At 42.8% G+C, this 19,867-nt stretch overlaps 1 protein-coding gene across 2 annotated transcripts in view; it reads right to left on the bottom strand.

Moving 5' to 3' along the window:
• RGS20 (regulator of G protein signaling 20) overlaps positions 1-16,438 on the bottom strand; it is an 85,899-nt gene extending 69,461 nt beyond the window's left edge. Inside the window, exon 1 of one of the 2 annotated variants that reach the window (XM_058699569.1) lies at positions 16,065-16,438. In XM_058699569.1, the coding sequence (XP_058555552.1) occupies positions 16,065-16,229 (165 nt within the window). In that variant the 5' untranslated portion in view covers positions 16,230-16,438. The remainder of the gene's footprint in view (positions 1-16,064) is intronic. The other variant, XM_058699570.1, reaches the window with a different exon arrangement.
• Positions 16,439-19,867: the final 3,429 nt, after the last annotated feature.

Raw genomic sequence — 19,867 nt, 5'->3', positions numbered from 1 at the left:
AAATCATACATGCATTAATTTCACTTCATATGCAGTTTCTCTTCAGAGGATATAGAACAGATTAACAAGGTTCATATTGTAATAGTTCATCCTAAGGCTTTTCAAGGATTGATGTCAGTAACTATGAGAAATGAAAAACACTTTCATCAAAATCCTATGAGTTGGTAGAAGCAAACAAGCTTGGAAAACGCAAGCGTGAGAACTGCGGGGGACAGGGCTGCTCATATAATTAAAAGTCTTCTTTTTCCTTTTAATTAATTTTTTTTCTTAGAGAGAGACAGAGTGCAAGCAGGGGAGGGGCAGAGGGAAAGGGAGAGACAATCTGAAACAGGCTCCAGGCTCCGGGCCGTCAGCACAGAGCCCGATGCGGGGCTTGAACCCACGAACTGTGAGGTCATGACTTGCGCCAAAGTTGGATGCTTAATAGACTGAGCCACCCACGTGCTACCAAAGTCTTGTTTTTCTTAAGTTGTCTGCATATAAAACTTTCCAACACTGCCATCATTTGAATCCTGACATTTCCCCTGGGCTCGGTTGCTCCACTAAGGTGCTTAGTGGAAAGAAGGGAGAAGAGAGGTGAAAGCACAGAGCAGGGGAAAGGCTGTAGTTGGAGGAAGGGGTGGCAGTCAGGAGAGGGAGGTTCTACCAGCCCTTTCCCTTGTGACTTTGAATAAGTCTGTGCTCATCTGGGTTGTACTTTCTTTTTCTGTACAGAGAGGTTTAGTGAAGATGGTCTCTAAGGCTTTTAACAGCTGATTTCTGGGTTCAGTGTGCGTGCCCTTTTCTGACACATAATCACTTGCCATTGTCCTCTCTTGGGACTCCCTTCCCAACACACGTAAACGTGTACACACACACACACACACACACACACACACACACACAACCGTGTACCTTAGAGCAGAGAAGCAGAGCAGAATCCAGAGGGAGTTCTGGAGCTAGCAGGCCTCCCCAGGCGAACGCTTTTCAACATCCCCACTGTGACTCCCCCAGCTCGCTTAATTAAATTACAGCACCCTCCAAAACAGTTTCTGCCTTGGAGTCTGCACAGTGCCTGAGTCCACTCTGACCTGCTGCCCACCCCCCCGCCCCCTGCAGAAACACTGATCTTTCTAAGAGGCAACTACAGTCATGTTACTCCCCTCCCTCTAACCATTCACCGGCTCCTCATTTCTCTATAGGTCCTAATATGGCATGTAGACCTTTTGTGATTTGATCTGTACTCTGTTTACTTATCCACTTTTCTTTCTCACTATTACTTTGTACTCAAAGCTCCAATCAATCATGTTAAAGTTCCCCAGTTCCTAAAATCCCCTTGTTCATTCTCATTCCAGGTATAAATTCTCCTTCTGCTGAATCCTTACCCATTCTTCTTTTTTCTTTTTTTTTAATATGAAATTTATTGTCAAATTGGTTTCCATACAACACCCAGTGCTCATCCCAACAGGTGCTCTCCTCAATACCCATCACCCACCCACTCCTCCCTCCCACCCCCCATCAACCCTCAGTTTGTTCTCAGTTTTTAAGAGTCTCTTATGTTTTGGCTCTCTCCCTCTCTAACCTTTCTTCTTCTTTTTTTTTTCCTCCTCCCCCATGGTCTTCTGGTAAGTTTCTCAGGATCCACATAAGAGTGAAAACATATGGTATCTGTCTTTCTCTGTATGACTTATTTCACTTAGCATAACACTTTCCATTTCCATCCACGTTGCTACAAAAGGCCATATTTCATTCTTTCTCATTGCCACGTAGTATTCCATTGTGTATATAAACCACAATTTCTTTATCCATTCGTCAGTTGATGGACATTTAGGCTCTTTCCATAATTTGGCTATTGTTGAAAGTGCCGCTATAAACATTGGGGTACAAGTGCCCCTACTCATCAGCACTCCTGGATCCCTTGGGTAAATTCCAAGCAGTGCTATTGCTGGGTCATAGGGTAGATCTATTTTGAATTTTTTGAGGAACCTCCACACTGTTTTCCAGAGCGGCTGCACCAGTTTGCATTCCCACCAACAGTGCAAGAGCCTTACCCATTCCTAATCTGCTCCTCATCTTCTCTCCCAGGGCAGTCTCCTACTTAGCCTTCAAATCTCAGTTTAGGTGCCATTTCCTCCAGGAAGCTCTCCCAGGTTGGGTTAGCTGCCCGTATGCTTGCTCTTGTCACAGCATTTCCTGCACTGAGTTGTGATAGTCTGTGAGGGTCAGGACTTTGCCTTGTTCAAACCTGTGTCTCAAAAAAACCTAAAGCCATTCTGAGACATAATGGGTATTCAATCAATATTTGTTAAACGAATGAACTTAGAAATGACACGATCTAAACAACCTATCTCAAATCTTCGTAAACTGCAATAGACGAGAAATAGCAGGATAGAAGCGGCCACAGTTCCGTGCGCAAGCCTCCAGGGCATGGGGCTTATTAAAATGGGTGTTCAGAGAAGGCGTGATGCAAAAGGGAACACGGGCAGGTCTTTCTTAAGGAGCCTGGCCTCCGTGTGTCCCCACGGTCCCAGGCCAGACCCACCGATTTCACGCTGACGGAGCGCAAAAACCAACAACCAAGATGGCAAGAACAAGGGAAGACACTGTTTGCCTCAAAGTGGAAATTTGTGACAGGGCCCAGGAAGTCCGCCTGGGCCTTGTAGCTCTTCCAGTGGTTTCTAATAAGCCAGGCTTTGTGTGAGTCTCACTGAGGCTGCACAGGGCCCCGTCCCAAGGCTCGTTCTCTCTCTGCTGGCCCGGCTGCCCGGCCTGGCTGCTGGGAGAACTTGTTAGCCATCATTGATTTCTTTGAGTTGGACTCCACTGAATTGGATTGCTTTGCTCTGCATTTTAAAAGGGGTGTTTTTCTTGAGGCTGGAAGTTGGCACTGACTTGAAATTACAGAGTTTGAGACCATTCAGGATCCATAACTATCATTAATTTCCTTCACAGCACATGAGATTCTAACGATGGCCTTTTTTTTTTAAAATTTTTTTAACGTTTATTTATTTTTGAGACAGAGACAGAGCACGAACGGGGGAGGGTCAGAGAGAGGAGGACACAGAATCTGAAACAGGCTCCAGGCTCCGAGCTGTCAGCACAGAGCCCGACGCAGGGCTCGAACTCACGGACCGCGAGATCATGACCTGAACCGAAGTCGGCCGCTCAACCGACTGAGCCACGCAGGCGCCCCCTAACGATGGTCTTAAAGAGGTAGAGAAAACTCAGTGTTTCACCCGTGTGGTGGGAACAGAGTAGGGAAATAACACATTTCTATCTACTAATCAATCAACAAATCAGCATTGACTGGGCTCTTACCATGTGCCCAGTACGTGTGAGGCTCTGCCCGTGGATGGGAATAATGAAGTTAACAACTGTTGTGGGGGAAACTGAGTGCAAATCAAACATGCAGGTCCCAGGGGTTCCTCAGGACAGCAGCGCGGGACCAATGGGAAGCCCGGACCCGTGGGTGCAGATTGTGTTTTAAAATTCAAAGTATTGATTAAAAAAAAAAAAAACTAATAAAATTCTGTATGAGAGGTATCATTGTCTTGATTTTATAGATGAAAACTAAGACTCAGAGAATTAAACCCGACGTGGACCCGAATTCGAAAACCAGTTCTCGCCATGACAAAGACAGTGCTCTTATGTCATCATACTGCCCGGTTTGTACCTGCGTACCAAAAAGATCCACCTAGCAGAACTTTTGCAGTTGGGATAAAGGATGTCTTCAAGCAATCAGACTTCCTTTATTTCCAACGCAGTGTTAGGTTTTACTGGATGGCAATCCTGCAATGCCGTATCGTCCAGCAGATGTCAGCATTTACCATTCTTTGACTCCCTCCGGTCTTGGCGTTTACAAAGTTTTAGGGCTCAAGAGCCTGTCTTGCTCTTGGGCTCCCCAAAATTGCTATTGCATCTGGGCGCGAGGTGGGGAGCTGCGTGCCAAGAGGGTGCAGCTGAGCGCCGAGTCTTGACTCCGTGAGAAGGCATTTGAAACTGTCACGAGCCTTCGTTTCTTTTCTCCTCTCTTTTGTGATTTCATGTTTCTAAAAACCAGCTCATTTCTTTTCTTTTTTTTTTTTTTTAAAGATGTTTATTTATTTTGAGAGAGAGAGTGAGAGCGCATGCTGTGTGAGTTGGGGAGGGAGAATCTCAAGCAGGCAGTGCAGAGTCCGATATGGGGCTCGATCCCATGGCCCTGGGATCATGACCTGAGCTGAAATCAAAGATTCAGAGGCTCAAGTGACTGAGCCACCCAGGCGCCCGAAAACCAGCTCATTTCTGATGGATGAGCAAAGGAGACTTCTAACCTGGCCTTTGGCCAAGGTTGCACAGAGAGAGAGGAGGCTCTCGAAGTGCCAAGAGGACGCCGGGAATGCCGCGGCTTCTCTGTAATCAACAGCAGCAGCAGCCGGTGCCAGATGCAGCTGGGATTTGGCCCAGCCTGGAGTGTGGCTTCTGAGAAGGGGCCAGAAATAGCCCCAAACACCAAGGTTTCTCTTCTGCTCAGCTTTTAGATGCCTCAGGTTACACCCCTGCAAGGTCTTCCTGTGGCCCTAATCTTAGAATGCCTTACAGATTTTGTGAGAAGGAACGATCTATTAAATATATTTACATCGAAGTGCGAATGAATTTGAACTTCAATTTTTTTTTTTCTAGTGAGAAAAACCAGGCCAGACTGAGAAAATGAGTTGCCTCAGGTATGCCTGGAAATGTGAGAGAAGCGTTTCGGGAAGGGGAGAGGGGAGAGTGATGATGGCAGACTTCCCTGATCTCCCAGGCTGTGCCTGGGAGACCTTCTTTTGCTTCCTGTCTCCCACACCCTCCGCCTCTTCACCCTGCCCATCTCAAGTGCTGTGAAGAATGCACAAAAGGCAATGATTGGTTCCCCAAAGCCTGGACTCCCTCAGGGGCCACCACAAGGTGGAAAATGCTGGCTTTCTTTCCCACAATTGCAACTCTGGGGCAGGGGAAGCTCACCGACCTTAATGACACCAGTCAGTTGTTGGAAATAGTCGGTTTGCCGCTATTTTAAAGAAAAGACAAACACAGAAAGAAGGAAGCAAGAGCGCCTGGCTTTTATTTGCTAACCGTGTATGCTTATTGTTCAATCCGGCCACCTTTCTCTGTAACAAACGTTGTCAACACAATTAAGTGCATGTCCTCCTTGGATGCTGGCGATGGTAGCAAAGCTCTCTCCTTGACTGAAAACTTAAAACAATATACCCTTCAGAACATGTGACATTCCGGGCAAATGGTCACAGATGAAAGTCTTAGATAAATGGGGCTCGGTCCAACTTGCAGAAGCAGAGAGAGCAGATTCATCACAGAATGGAGAAATGTGGTGTGAAATTGGTAATATCAAATGCTTTGATCATGTCTTTCTAGTAATGTTTTATTCATTCCATTTGGTCCTTTCGGCTTAACCATTCTTACATAACCTCGAGCAGCCTTTAATGGTAATTTGTAGGTAAAATTATGCACGTAGCAGTGTGTCTGGGCTAGCAGACGCACTGGAGCTGAACTGGATCAATCTGGCCTGACTCAAGGGAGCACAGAAGGTCACATCAAACCTCACCGTCCACCATGTCCGGTGGGGGAAAGGGTTTGTCTGGGACTAGGCTCCAACTGCTGGGGGAGCCCACCCACAGATCTTTGCTAAATAGGGGATAAACAGAGGAGATGTGTGGTGCTGCACTGTCTTTCTAGCACCTTCCGCAGACTCCTAGGCTCAGGTTCCTGAGCGGCCGGGCTCCTGCCTTCCTGCTGTTTCTTTTTATCTTCTGGTCGCACACAGTCTGAAAAGTTCGTTACCGAAATGCGTTGAGACTATGCTTATGATATTTCAGTTCACGTTTAGGTCTTATTTCAAATAAAAGTCCTTGGAATGGTCTATTCGTTGAAAATGAAGCCTTACGATTTTTAGTGCTGAGAATTCAAAATTCTATAAGCAAAATATATATTCATATGGAAAAACATATTTGGTTACATCATTGATGTCAGATTCAATTACTTATGTACTCTGCAATTTGGGTTTCGTTATTGAATATTTGAAATCTATTCCAACAGTCACTGCGTGGCTTAAACTGAATATTGTCTGTCAGCATATTTGCTTCATTTAAAAATTCCTTTTCTCCGTCATTTTAAATGCAGTAAGTGTGAAACCATTCGACCAAAGTTTCTAAAATAAATAGCCAGATGACACAAACCTGATCTGAGTTGCTTTTACCCACAGAATAGAGATACATGGTTCAGACAGAACCTATAACAAGTTTACAATCAAACGTTCCCAGTAAAGTTCACCTACATCTCTACCTTGCAAGAAGGCAAAACTTTAATGTAAATTTCCTAAGATATTTTCAGTGATTTTATGGTTTTGTGAAGGCTGGCTTGATTTTCTTTTATTTGTTTACTACACCCAATGTGGGGGTTGAGCTCAACCCTTAGGTCAAGAATCACATGCTCTTCTGAGCCAGCCAGGCGCCCCAAGGCTGGCTTGGTTTTGACAGGAAAGCCAACAACATGATTTTATGAGATCTTTTGAATAGGGAAAATGAGCCTTAGATATATTTTTTTCCTAACCATTAATTTAAAATCTGAACATTTATGAGATTTGGGGGGGGGGGGGAAGCCCAAACAGTATGAGGCCAACCAGGGCAGTATGTTTTTTTAGACTTCCAGACAGGATCTTTTGCCATTTTTAAAGATTTTTCTGAAAGGTCAGGATCAGTTGTGCTATCCAGTGGATGTCTGAACCGTGTGCTAACAGCTCCCACTGTGGTATAAATAGACATATGGAAAGTTGTATTTGTGTATTTATGAGTCTATTTGTTGCTTAATTTCAAAGGGTAAATTCTAACCTCCAGGCTTTGAGATGAAATCTTTTTATTATGTGTATTTTCAAATAAAACCCGGAGCGAATATACTCGTGAACTCTCGTATGTATCACTCAGTATTAGCATTATTGCCAATTCTGCTTCATCGTTCCCCCTGACTCCCCACTTCCCCTGTCATTTTGAACGAAGTTGAAGGTCACATGTCTTTCTTCTGAAACCATTTCCGCTTGCCTCTTAAAGGATTTTTTTTTTTTTTTTTTTTTAAGCATAACCACAGTCTCTTCTGACTTCCTTTTACTGGACGTGAGGAGTAGGACCCATGTTTCCGATCTCCCTTCCTCTTGTTGTATCTGTGAATCCAAATGGAATTGTAAGCCCCTTCCCCCATTTGTGTCTCCTTTTTATAATATAACCAAACTTTTAAACAATAACCACCTTTTGCAGTGACTTTTTACATCGAATACCTCCATCTGAGGGACCGTTTCAATAATTACCATCAATCCTTCCCAACCGGGACTGCCCCATGTTTGAATTCTTATTTTGCCCTCATTTATCATGGCTCTGAAACATATTTCCATGTGATTTGTGCAGGAAGTGTGGCTGTGTCAGAACCCATACATTTGCCTCTCTTAAAATGTCTCTCGAGCGAGCCAGCGAGTGAGCAAGGGCAGGAATGACACTGGCTTGGGACATACAGTTTCTTTCTTCAAAGCTCTCCTGCTGTAAATCAGTTTGTCTTCAGTTATTTAGTGCTTCAGAGATTTATAAGATCTATAAGATTTCCAAGAAGAGGAGCGCTGTTAGTGCTCAATTAGGACTCTGTGGTGGTGCCACAGTACCCTGGAAGTTAAGACGTTTCCTGCCAAGTGAAATAAGTGAGAGAAACAAAGATACCGTATGATTTCATTCATATCTGGAATTTAAGAAAAACAAATAAGCAAAGAGAAAGAGAGAGAGAGAGAGAGAGAGAGAGGCAAACCAAGAAACAGACTCTTAACTATAGAGAACAAACTGGTTCCCAGAGAGGAGGTGGTGGGGGTTGCTGGGGGAAACAGGTGATGGGGATTAAGGAGGGCACTTGGGATGAGCACCGGGTGTGGTCCGGAAGTGGCGAATTGCTGTATTGTGCACCTGACACTAATATGACACTCTATGTTAACTAACTGGAATTTAAACAAAAACTTAGAAAGAAAAGAAGCATTGGGGAATTCCAGGACACCTCCAAGGAACAGGGACTTACTGCTGCACGATGTCCCAGGCGCTGAGTGTGTTGTGAATCATAACGCCCAGGGAGCCACCCGGAGGCATCAGTTTTAGAATCACCGCTGTTCATTTGTGTTTTCAGGAACTCTAGGTTTCCATTCTCAAGAACAAAAGCACACTTGGGCTACATGAGAAAACTACCTAATGCCAGATATCCTTTAACCCATTCTCATTCAGAAAAACTTCCGAAGAGCAAAGAAATACCTTAAAATACTATTGATCTTTGCCAAAACAAATCACTTTGTAGCACCGGTGGAGATGTTGGCCTCTGAAAATATAATCCAATGGCAAAAACCTAATTTGTTTTTAAATTTTTTTTACATTTATTTATTTTTGAGAGACAGAGAAACAGACCACAAGTGGGGGAGGGTCAGAGAGAAAGAGGGAGACACAGAATGTGAAGCAGGCTCCAGGCTCTGAGCCATCAGCACAGAGCCCGACGTGGGGCTCGAACCCACGGACCGTGAGATCATGACCTGAGCTGAAGTCGGACACTCAACTGACTGAGCCACCCAGGCACCCCCAAAAACCTAATTTTTAATGTAAAACCCTCAAAGACAATTATTTAAATGTCTAAGTAAATGGCAAACATGACCAAAACTTGTATTTAAATTTTTTATCTGAAACTTTGAAGACTAGAACTCATGTGGATTTTTCTGGTACATTGTTATTTTCAGAATAGAAGAATCTTTAGTTTTGGGGCACCTGGGTGGCTCAGTCAGTTAGGCATCCGACTTCAGCTCAGGTCATGATCTATCTCACTGTCGGTGGTTTTGAGTCCCACGTCAGACTCTGTGTCTCCCTCTCTCTCTCTGCCCCTCCCCTGCTCACGCCCTGTCTCTCTCTCTCTCTCAAAAATAAATAAATATTAGAAAAAAATTTAGAAAAATCTTTAGTTCCAGTGTGGAAAATAAAACGTTGGGTGTTAGTAAGCAAGCACTTGGTTTGTAGATATTCCCACTGGAGGGAAGAGTCGCATTTTCTCAGAAGCCTCCTTTATGATAATTCATGAAAAGTAATTAATGGCTGGTTTTTAACTTCAGAGGATTGGCTTTTTGAAATCAATTGAAAAGCACAGATACATATTATACATTCTTCCATGTATGTACGCATATGTACATATTTTTTAAAAATGTACATGCTTTTCTGAAGTATAAGGAATGCCGTACTCCTTTTGTAGTCATCCGAGTTTTCTCTTACAAGTGGGGCCAAGTGGGAGGTGTGGTGGGAATGGTGAGGCCTCTCAGTACCTGGGTCATCTCTGTGATGTAATGTAAACCTCCTTTGCGATCACGTTGGCCACGTGCCCAGCTCTGATCAGGGTGAACATGAATGGAAGTAATGACGTTCACCTCCCTCAGAGGGAGTTAAGCTTCCTTTCCCACTCTCCCTTTCCTAAGTATGCCTGGAGGGTGACTTTGGATCCGCTACCTGGCAGAGCCACCAAGACGGAAGCAGTGTGAGTCCGGGGTCACTGGGTAGAGTCTGACCTACCCCAAACTGTGGCATGACTGAAAAATATGCTTTTATTGTTAAGTCACTGAGATATGAGGGGTGTATTTGTTACTGCAGCATGAACTGGCCTACCCGACTGATACAGACTGAGTTGTCTGAGTTGGGCTGTTTGCACTAAAGATCTAATATTTCGTGGGATGCCTGGGCGGCTCAGTCGGTTAAGCGTCCGACTTCGGCTCAGGTCATGATCTCGCGGTTTGTGGGTTCGAGCCCCGCGTCGGGCTCTGTGCCGACAGCTCGGGGCCTGGAGCCTGCTTCACATTCTGTGTCTCCCTCTCTCTCTGTCCCTCCCCCGCTCACGCTCTGTCTCTGTCTCTCAAAAATGAATAAATGTTAAAAAAATTTTTTTGAAGAATCTAATATTTTGTGTCTGGTGTTTTTGTCAGCCAAGGAGAAACATTTATTTGTTATTCGTGAAAACATTTCTTAAATTTTATGAAAATTATATGAGGAATTTCAGCAGTTACTTTTTGCCATTCACTTTGGAATCGACCACTGTTTCACTTCTTACTTTAGAAGGCATGAGCTGGTGGTCTCTTAGATCTTCATCAAGGTAAGAGAGAGTCCAAATGAGCCATATGAGCAAAACTCTGGGATGATAACCATACGCTTTATGATAAGCTGAAATGTTATTTGACTTCATTTTTGTTTGGCTCTTAATGTGACACGATTGCCCTGGGTTCTGTGAGCTAGTAATTGAGGAACTTTTTCACCTTTCCGAAGACTACACGTACCATGGGCTTCCTTAAGGTCCTCATCAAAGGAAGGCAAGACACAGATGGCTCATGGAAAGCCCTGAACCTGGAGTCTGGTGAGCCATCCCGCCTTTGAGTTAAAGACAGTCATGCTCGTGGCGAGCATAGCATAATGTATAAAATTGTCAAATCAGTATGCGGTACACCTGAAACTAATATAACATTGTACTTCAACTATACTTCAATAATAATAATAATAATAATAATAATAACAATAATAATAATACTTTGCTATACTCATCTAGAAACCCCCTATAATAGGTTCTGGAGGATCGCCAATTAACATTTGCATGCGAACTATAGAAGATGTAATCACAACAACATGCTTCCAAATGAACCTTTTTCTCAAGAGGTTTGTGAACATCTTAAGTGTTAAACTAATTACTACAGGAGTCTTTTCAGAGGGCTGTCAAAAAAAAAAAAAAAAAAAAAAAAAAAAAGAACTAATTTAATCCCTACCGAACTTACTCTTTCACAAATGGAGGCAGGACAAAATAATTTTGTCTTCTGAGTACATTCATGTTGAGGTATTGGATACTAGAAGCATAATTCCTTTTTACTAAGATTTCTTTTCTCTTCTTTTCTGTATCCTTTTCATCACACAAAGCACCATTGTCTTTGTAGCTACCCTTTGGGGCCTTGACATTTATTTTTCTCCTTTCAGTGTATAACGTCTCGAAACAAGTGCTTTGATCAGCTGCTCAGGGGATCACACGTCTGGAACAGGAGGGCACTTAGAAGCCTGTGCTCTTAGAGGCGCATTGATGTTGGAATGATAGGAAAAATAATTTCGTGGAGGGGTGCCAGGCTGGCTCAGTCTGTAAAGCATGCGACTCTTGATCTCCAGGTTAAAAAAAAAAATAATTTTGTGGAAGGAACTTTCTTGTCTAAGCTCCGACCATTTTCATTACTGAAGAGGGATGCCTACACATATACACACATAAATCTGTATCGATAGATGGATTTGACTTCTTGCCAGTGTGGCTTTTTACTTTCTCTCTTTCTCATGTCTGTCACTTAGGAAGCGATTAGCTCAGGGGACACCCTACCTTCCACTAGCACTCCTTGTCCTGAATGAAAGAATGGAAGCAAAAATCCTGATGGAGAAAAATATGATGATGAAGACAGGTGCGTGATTATATATGCGGGGGTATGAATTTATTCTGGAGTAAATTAGTGGTGCATGTTGGAGTACTTTAGGCTGAATGCACAAAGAAAACTCTATTTAGAAATCTGGCTTCAGGCCCATGAAATTATGGTCTGCTTTGTAAATCACTGTCAGAAGCCACTGAATTAGCAAAGAAATCAGTACCAAAAAAACCTAGGTTCAAATCACCACTCAGCTGACTTCATGCAACGTAACCAACCAGTGTTTCTGAACTTGGGTTCTCATCTCTAAAACAGGTCTAATGACATCAGTGCTACTGACCCAGTGAAATTGGTTCCAAATGAAAAGAACAACCAGAAAAACCACGACGAAACACGCAGGCAGTGCTCTGTGGGTATCATCAGTCTACCGGCCTTTGGAGGTTTGTTTTCTTTTAACTTTCTATTTTGAAATCATTATAGATTCATAGTAAGTTCCAAAAGAGAACGTGCAAAGTGGTCCCAGGCACTTTTCACTTAGCTTCCCCAATGGAAACTGCATGACTGTTGTATAACATCAAAGCCAGGAAACCCACATTGGTACCATTCATAGAACTTACTCAGATTTTGCCAGTTGTATAAGCACTCATTTGTGTGTGTGTGCATGAGCGCGCGTGTGTGTGTGCACGTACTTCCAAAGAATCTTATCACATCCGTAGGTTTCTGTCCCCACCACTGAAATCAGGAGAAAGAACTGTCCCACCCCAAAGTGCCCCCAATCTTTGGCAACCATGAATCCATTCTCGAACTCTATAATTTCATTTCAAGAATGTTATATACATGGAATCATACTTTACTCGGCTTTCTGGGATCATTATTTTTTTTCACTCTGCATCATTCCTTTGAGATTATCTAAGGGACATATATCAATAGTTCATTCCTTTTGTGTATCAACAGTTGATTCTTTTTGTTGTTGTTGTTGCAGGGGTTTCCTTAGTATTCCATAGCATGGATGTACCGCTGTCCTTCGTTCAACTTTTGAAGGACTTTGGGGATGTTTCTAGTTTTTGGCCGTTCTGAATGAAGCTGCTGTGAGCGTTAGCATGCAAGATTTTGTGTCAACGTGCGTTTTCATTTCTCTGGGATAAAGGGCCAGTAGTGAAATAGGCGGGCCATATGACGGTTGCCTGTTTGGGTTTGAAAGAAACTGCCAAATTGTTTTCCAGACCGGCTGTACCACTGTGCATTCTTACCAGGAATATATGGATGACCTAGTTTCTCTATATCCTTGCCAGCACTTGCTTTTTTTTTCAGTTTTTCATTTTAGTCATCCTGATAGGTAGGAAATGATATTTTATTGTGTTTTTAGTTTGTGTTTCCCTCGGGGCTATGATGTTAACTATCTTTTCGCGGGTTTATTTGCCATCTGTATATGCTCTTTAATAAAATGCTAATATTCTTGTTGGATTGTGTGTTATTTTATCCCAGAGTTCTGAGAGTTCTTTACATAGTCTAAACACAAGGCCTTTGTCAGATACACGGTTTGTATATATTTTCTCAAAGTCTGTAGCTTGTCTTTTTATCCTCTTAATAGGCGTTTTTGGCAGAGCAAAAGTCTATTTTTGATATTTTGAGGTTCGGCTTATTAATTTTTCCTTTATGGACTATACTTAAAATTTTTTTTAAAAAACATTTATTTATTTCTGGGGCGCCTGGGTGGCTCAGTCGGTTGAGCGGCCGACTTCGGCTCAGGTCGTGATCTCGCGGTTCGTGAGTTTGAGCCCCGCGTCGGGCTCGGTGCTGACAGCACAGAGCCTGGAGCCTGTTTCGGATTCTGTGTCTCCCTCTCTCTCTGACCTTCCCCTGTTCATGCTCTGTCTCTCTCTGTCTCAAAAATAAATAAACGTTAAGAAAAAATTTAAAAAAAATAAACATTTATTTATTTTTGAAAGACAGAGAGAAACAGAGCATGAACGGGGGAGGGTCAGAGAGAGGGGGAGACACAGAATCTGAAGCAGGCTCCAGGCTCCGAGCTGTCAGCACCGAGCCCGACGCGGGGCTCAAACTCACGAACCGCGAGATCATGACCTGAGCCGAAGTCGAACACTTAACCGACTGAGCCACCCAGGCACCCCTCTGGACTATACTTCTGATGTCTAAGAACTCTGCTTAGCCTTAGGTCACAAAGCTTCACAAAAAATTGTTTTTCCAAGAGGTTTTCTAGTTTTCCTTATGGTTGTGCTTTTCAAGTCCGTGATGCACTTTGAACTAATTGCTGTTTAAGGTGTGAGGCTTAGGTTTAAGATTTTTTTAAATGTTTTTATCAATGGCCTCTAGACATCTAGACACATTCTAGCCTGTTCTCTCCCTGCCTACTTTTCTACATTTCTAGACATTATTTCACATTCCTATCTTACATTTCATCTCTTTCACTCTTTCACTAGGCCATTTTTTTTCTTTTTTTTTTTCTTTTTTTTTTAACGTTTATTTTACTTTTTGAGACAGAGACAGATCATGAATGGGGGAGGGTCAGAGAGAGGGAGACACAGAATCAGAAGCAGGCTCCAGGCTCCGAGCCGTCAGCCCAGAGCCCGACACGGGGCTCAAACTCATGGACCGTGAGATCGTGACCTGGGCTGAAGTCGGACGCTTAACCGACAGCCACCCAGGCGCCCCTCATTAGGCCATTTTCAGTTGCTCATATACCATTCCTAACTTCCTATTTCCTTAATGATTGAAAGATTGTAATTACGTGGATATCCCCTACCATTGACATAAGTCACGCCGATAATGTGATCATATGCTGATACGTTTGTCTTTCCCACTAGGAGCCCATCTTTCTCAAAACCTGGCCCAGGTTTGGCAGATCCTGTGGATACAGTCGTATTTGTAGAATTAAAAGGAGATGAGTTCTACCATTCTTGTATATGCTGGACGAGGGACGTGTTCACCTATGTGACCGTCTCTATTCAGATGTGACAAAAAAGATGTTTTGAACTGATTGGAGAGACCGGTAGCACCCCGGCAGGGTCACTCCTGACTGCTCACACCTGGGCTGTACAGGCTGGAACCTGTTATGAGGTCAGGATGGCAGCTAGGATTGCCTGGTGTTGGTGGTACGTTTGATTCCAGGATGCTGTGGGAAGAGGCTGTTGACGTGCAAATGCTTTTCCAACTCATCTGTCTAGGATTCTGCTTAAAGCGTACCCCTCCACACAATGAGAACTTTGCAATTACATGTGTGTGCACACCTATGTGTATATCACGTGCACACACAAAACGTACGTTGCTGTTCCCCAGAGTAGCCTCCAAGGTCTACCTTTCAGAAATCTCTTTTGCATTTAGGCTTAGATGCCCATCAGTGAAGGGCTTCTGGCCGGTATATCCATTTCATTTTAGTTTCGTAAAGACCTAGTGCTCAGGTGATAACAGGGGCTTGAAGTTTCGCAACATCTGTCTGAAAGCTCAAAAATGAAGGTCAGTACATTTCTACAGAAAAATCTTTTTAATGACTTAGGAAAAAAACACCACACTTGGGGCACCTGGGTGGCTCAGTCGGTTGAGCGTCCGACTTCGGCTCAGGTCATGATCTCGTGGTTCGTGAGTTCAAGCCCCGCGTCGGGCTCTGTGCTGACAGCTCAGAGCCTGGAGCCTGCTTCGGATTCTGTGTCTCCCTCTCTCTCTTTGGTGCTCCCCCGCTTGTGTTTTCTCTCTCTCTCAAAAATAAACATTTATAAAAACAAACAAGCAAACAAAAACACACAGCACTTTCCTTCGTCTTGTGCCAGTTGTTTAAAATAACATGACCGACAAGAAATCAAGATTATGATCAGGATATGAGCCATCGTAAAAGGATAGATAAATTTTTTGGTGTTAAAGTATTTGGATAGGTTTGCAGTAGTACGATTGCAGCATTTAATTCTGAGCTCTGATTATGGGAGGACAGTAACACATACTCATCCCCCTCCACTCTGAATAATCTTTTACGAGATGATTCTATTAATAGTTAAGAGGATTTACAGGCTTAAACTGCAAGGATACACACAACACTGAGCAGGGAAATTGTCACTGTTTGGGGAAATGATGTTATCTATTGATAGACATCCACGCTTCGAAAATTCACCTTAAGAAACTGTGAATTTAGGAAAAACATCCCTTAGCTTCTTAATGTTCTTACGTTCCTGCATTATTTTATCAGTTTTTTCTCAAGCAATTTCTGTAGAAAGTGGTTGATAATTTTTCTTTCATTACTACACGCGATATAATTTTTATTTCGGAGAAAAACATCTAAGCCACAATAGCCACAAAGCATCAATAGTCAAAAGAAACTATGGCTGAGTTTCCTGCCTTTGAAAACATTACCTCCTGAAACAAACAAATAATAAATAGGTAAGCATTTGTCTTAGTAAAGGGAAGCTGCATAGATTGGAGAAAACTGGGCAGAGAAGTTAATTAATTATCAAGGTTCTAGTTTTTCTCTTGGGGTTGGCTTGAAAACATTTTGATAAATTGTCAATAAGATAGAGGAATAGCTCACTGAGCCAAAGCTTGCTTATGGTTTTATAATCTTTCCAGATAAACCTTTTCCTTGTCAAGAAAGCATCATGGATGGTGGAGATCATCTTACCTTGACGTCACGCACAGCCTCGGGGCTTCCTTCATTTTCCATGGTCTGGTGAATATTTGCATTATATCCCTCAGCCCTAGGCAGGGGCAGAAATTGCTTCCACATAGATGGCCTGGAGAAATGTTTCTGGAGGCACTCTTGGTTGTCTTGGGAAGGACTGGGCATGTTTTTACAGTAAAGCTCCAAACGAGTCCTGCAGCCTGATTTTAACAACACTAGCCCAGGGTCCACTCTATTTCTCTTCGTTTGGCCAATGCTGGGCCATCCGTCAGTCAGCCAGGGAACCTCTCTGGAAAGTTACACTATTTGAAGCAAAAGGCTAATCTGTTTGGTGGATCAGCAGTTTATCCACGGTTCTTTAGTGTTCTATTCCAGGTAGAGCCTCCTATTTTGAATGTCTAGGTATGTTATGACTGCCCCCTACTGGCAGAAATATACTACTAATTCAAATTTAATCCTAAAATTGAAAGAAATGATTTAAGCGATCTATCGCTTAGGATATAATGATAAAATAGATTGCTTCGCCATATTCTGCATTAGTTGTGTGAGACACAGACTAGGGCCTGATAATCTTGGGCTATGCAGTCGAGAGACAGGTGGTCTGCCTTAATCTGTGTAGGTTTCTTAAAAGGTCATTTTAGCAGGAGTCAGTTTGTGGCTAGAAATGTATGCTCAACTCATACCCAAACTGAAGCCCAAGGATTATTACACTTCTTGATTGGTGTCATGTAGGATGAAAGTGATTTTTCTTATGAGGTAACTAGTCATCTAATGATTAAGCCAAGAGTTGGCTTCTAACATCATACTGCACATTTGTAAAGTGTGTAAAGTAAAGTGTGTAAAATGACCCCAGGGCCCCAGAATTGGTATATGAAACAAACACAATCCCTATAAACATCTTGGCTTCCTTTTTTTTTTTTCTTTTTGCAGAAATTGATGAATTGATTCTAAACTTCACATGCAGTTGTAAGGGACTTAGAATATCCAAAACAATCTCATAAAAAGAAGAGCAGAGTTGGAGGATTCACATTTCTCAATTTTTTTTAAACGTTTATTTATTTTTGAGACAGAGAGAGACAGCATGAACGGGGGAGGGGCAGAGAGAGAGGAAGACACAGAATCCAAAGCAGGCTCCAGGCTCTGAGCTGTCAGCATGGAGCCCTACGCGGGGCTCGAACTCACAGATCACGAGATCATGACCTGAGCCCAAGTCGGATGCTCCACCGACTGAGCCACCCAGGCACCCCACACATTTCTCAATTTTAAAACCTACTATAAAGCCACAACAGATCAACAGAATAGAATTGAGTCTATAGGTAAATCCATACGTCTACGGTCAGTTGGGCTTTGACAAAGTGCCAAAATAATTCAATGGAGGAAAGAATTGTCTTTCCAACAAATGGCGTGGAACCCCTGGACAGCTCCAGGCAGAAGTTTAAGTTGAAGTTCTACCTCACACCACATAAAACATTAACTCAAAATGAATCCTAGACCTACATGTAAGAGCTGAAGCTATAAAACTCATTTTCTTAGAGGAAAATGTAGGGGTAAATCTTCGTGGCCTTGGATTAGGCAAAGCTTGCGTAAGTACAATATCAAAACTCAAGGCACAAAAGAAAAAGACAGGTAAACTGGACTTCATCAAAAAGGAAAACTTTGATTTTCTAAGAACATCATCAAGAAAGTAAAAAGATAACCCACTAGGAGACAATATAGAAAATCACATATACATAATAAAAGAATTTTATCCAGAAAATATAAAGAGGTCTTCCAACTGAAAATCAAAGGGGCACCTGGGTGGCTCAGTTGGTTGAATGTCCAAATTCGGCTCAGGTCATGATCTTGTGGTTTGTGAGTTTGAGCCCAGCACAAGGCTCGCTGCTGTCGTGCAGAGCCTGCTTCGGATTCTCTGTCTTCCTCTCTCTCGGCTCCTCTCCTGCTCACACACTCTCTCTCTCTCCAAAATAAAAATTAAAAAAATTTAAAAAACCCCAGAAGTTAACTAAAAATGGGTGATGCGTCTAAATAGACGTCTCTCCAGAGAAGGTATACAAATGGCCAATAAGCCCATGAAAAGATGCTCAACATCATTAGCCACTAGGGAAAAGCAAGTCGAAATCACAATGATTTTACATGTAATAGGTTGGCTTTAATCAAAAAGACAGACAAGGACAAATGTTAGCGAATATGTGGAGAAAATGGGACTCTCATGCATTTGCCAGCGGAAACATAAAATGTTGCAACCACTTTGCTAAACAGTTTGGCACTTCCTCAAAACGTTCGACATAATTACCCTAAGACCCAGCAATTTCCTCCTACGTGTCTACCGAAGCCAGAGAAGTGAAACGTGTGTTCACATAAAGGCCTGCATGGAAATGTCCAATAACTGGAATCAACCCACATGCCCATCAACTGATGAACCAAGTGAAGTAAATCTGTACAATGGAATATGACTCAGCAACAGAAAGGAATAAAGTTCTGACACAGGTTGTAACGTGGATAAACGTCAAAAACATGCATAGAAAAGCCAGTCACAAAAGACCACATCGCGTGTGATTCCATTTATAAGAAAATGTCCGGAGTAGGCACATACTCTACTCTACTACGGAGTAGAACGTAGATTAGTGGCTGCCTGGGGCAGGAGGGTTTGGGGGAGAAATGGGGAGTGACTGCCAATGAATCAGAGGTTTCTTTTTAGTGTGACGAGATTACCAATGAATCAGAGGTTTCTTTTTAGCGTGACAAGAATGTCATAAAACTGATTTCAGTGATGGTTTCAGAACCCCGTGAATACCCTAAAAACCATTAAGTTTGTATATGTTAAATGGGTGGATTATATGGTGTGTGAATTCGATCTCAACGATGCTGTTGAACTTTTTATGAAAAGAGAGGCAACTGCTTCAAGCGACCAGATGTTTCAGCGCGGGTGCGGTACGTAAGTGTCTGGATGGTTCTGTTCCCTGGGGTCAGTTGAGTGAAGATATGGTTGAACCATATCACTGGTCTCGGTGGGGGTGGGGGTGGGGTCCCAGGACCTGATTCTGGACTCAGAATGAAAATAGGATAGGTGGTATTAGTTATCTCAAATTGACCTGTGCCATTTTTGGAGCTGGAAGGTTATTTTGTCCTCCTGCCCGTGTTGTCTTTGTGCATTTTGTGCCTGGGGAAACCTACCTGAGATTTTCGGTGGTATGTCCAGGGGCTCCATCCATGTAGTCCTGCAGTTGGGACCAGCCTCCCCGTCTTCACATCCTAGGGCCAGAACACATAGTCCCGAGCCACTCTGCAAACCAAATCATTCACGTTTCTCTTTTTCTTTCATGCTGTCCTTTTGGTCCACCAGCATTTTTCTCTTGCTCTTTCATTTTTGCACACTCGATTTTTGGTGTCAAACCTTGGAGGAAGCATTTCTTTCTAACGTTCATGACGTTCTCCTTAGCATTTTCCCCATGCTTGTAAAAATCCTCGTTTCTGGAAACTTCTTTCTAGTTAATAGCCATTTGTATGAAAATTATTTCATCTTAAATCATGTTTGTTAATAATATTATCTAGGTGTGCGAATAAAACGCCTCACGCTCAGTTCTTGAGAGATCCTCGTAAACATTATTGTTTCATATTCAAGGAAGGGGTGTGTGTATAGGGGCACAGTAGCACCGATTGGCCTCCCCTGGCATTCTGTGTAAACCCAGTTTGCTAGAGATTGTAGCGAGAGGAATTTGCATGAAGAAAGAATTTTACAATCTGCCCAAGTTGAGTAAAGTACTTGTTGGCAAATTTTCCATTACTTCAAGAAAAAGGGCATC

Source organism: Neofelis nebulosa, chromosome 14, assembly GCF_028018385.1.
Source record: "Neofelis nebulosa isolate mNeoNeb1 chromosome 14, mNeoNeb1.pri, whole genome shotgun sequence".
NCBI lineage: Eukaryota > Metazoa > Chordata > Mammalia > Carnivora > Felidae > Neofelis > Neofelis nebulosa.
The sequence above is the reverse complement of the archived record's forward strand: the minus strand, read 5'-3'. Positions and strand labels throughout refer to the sequence as shown.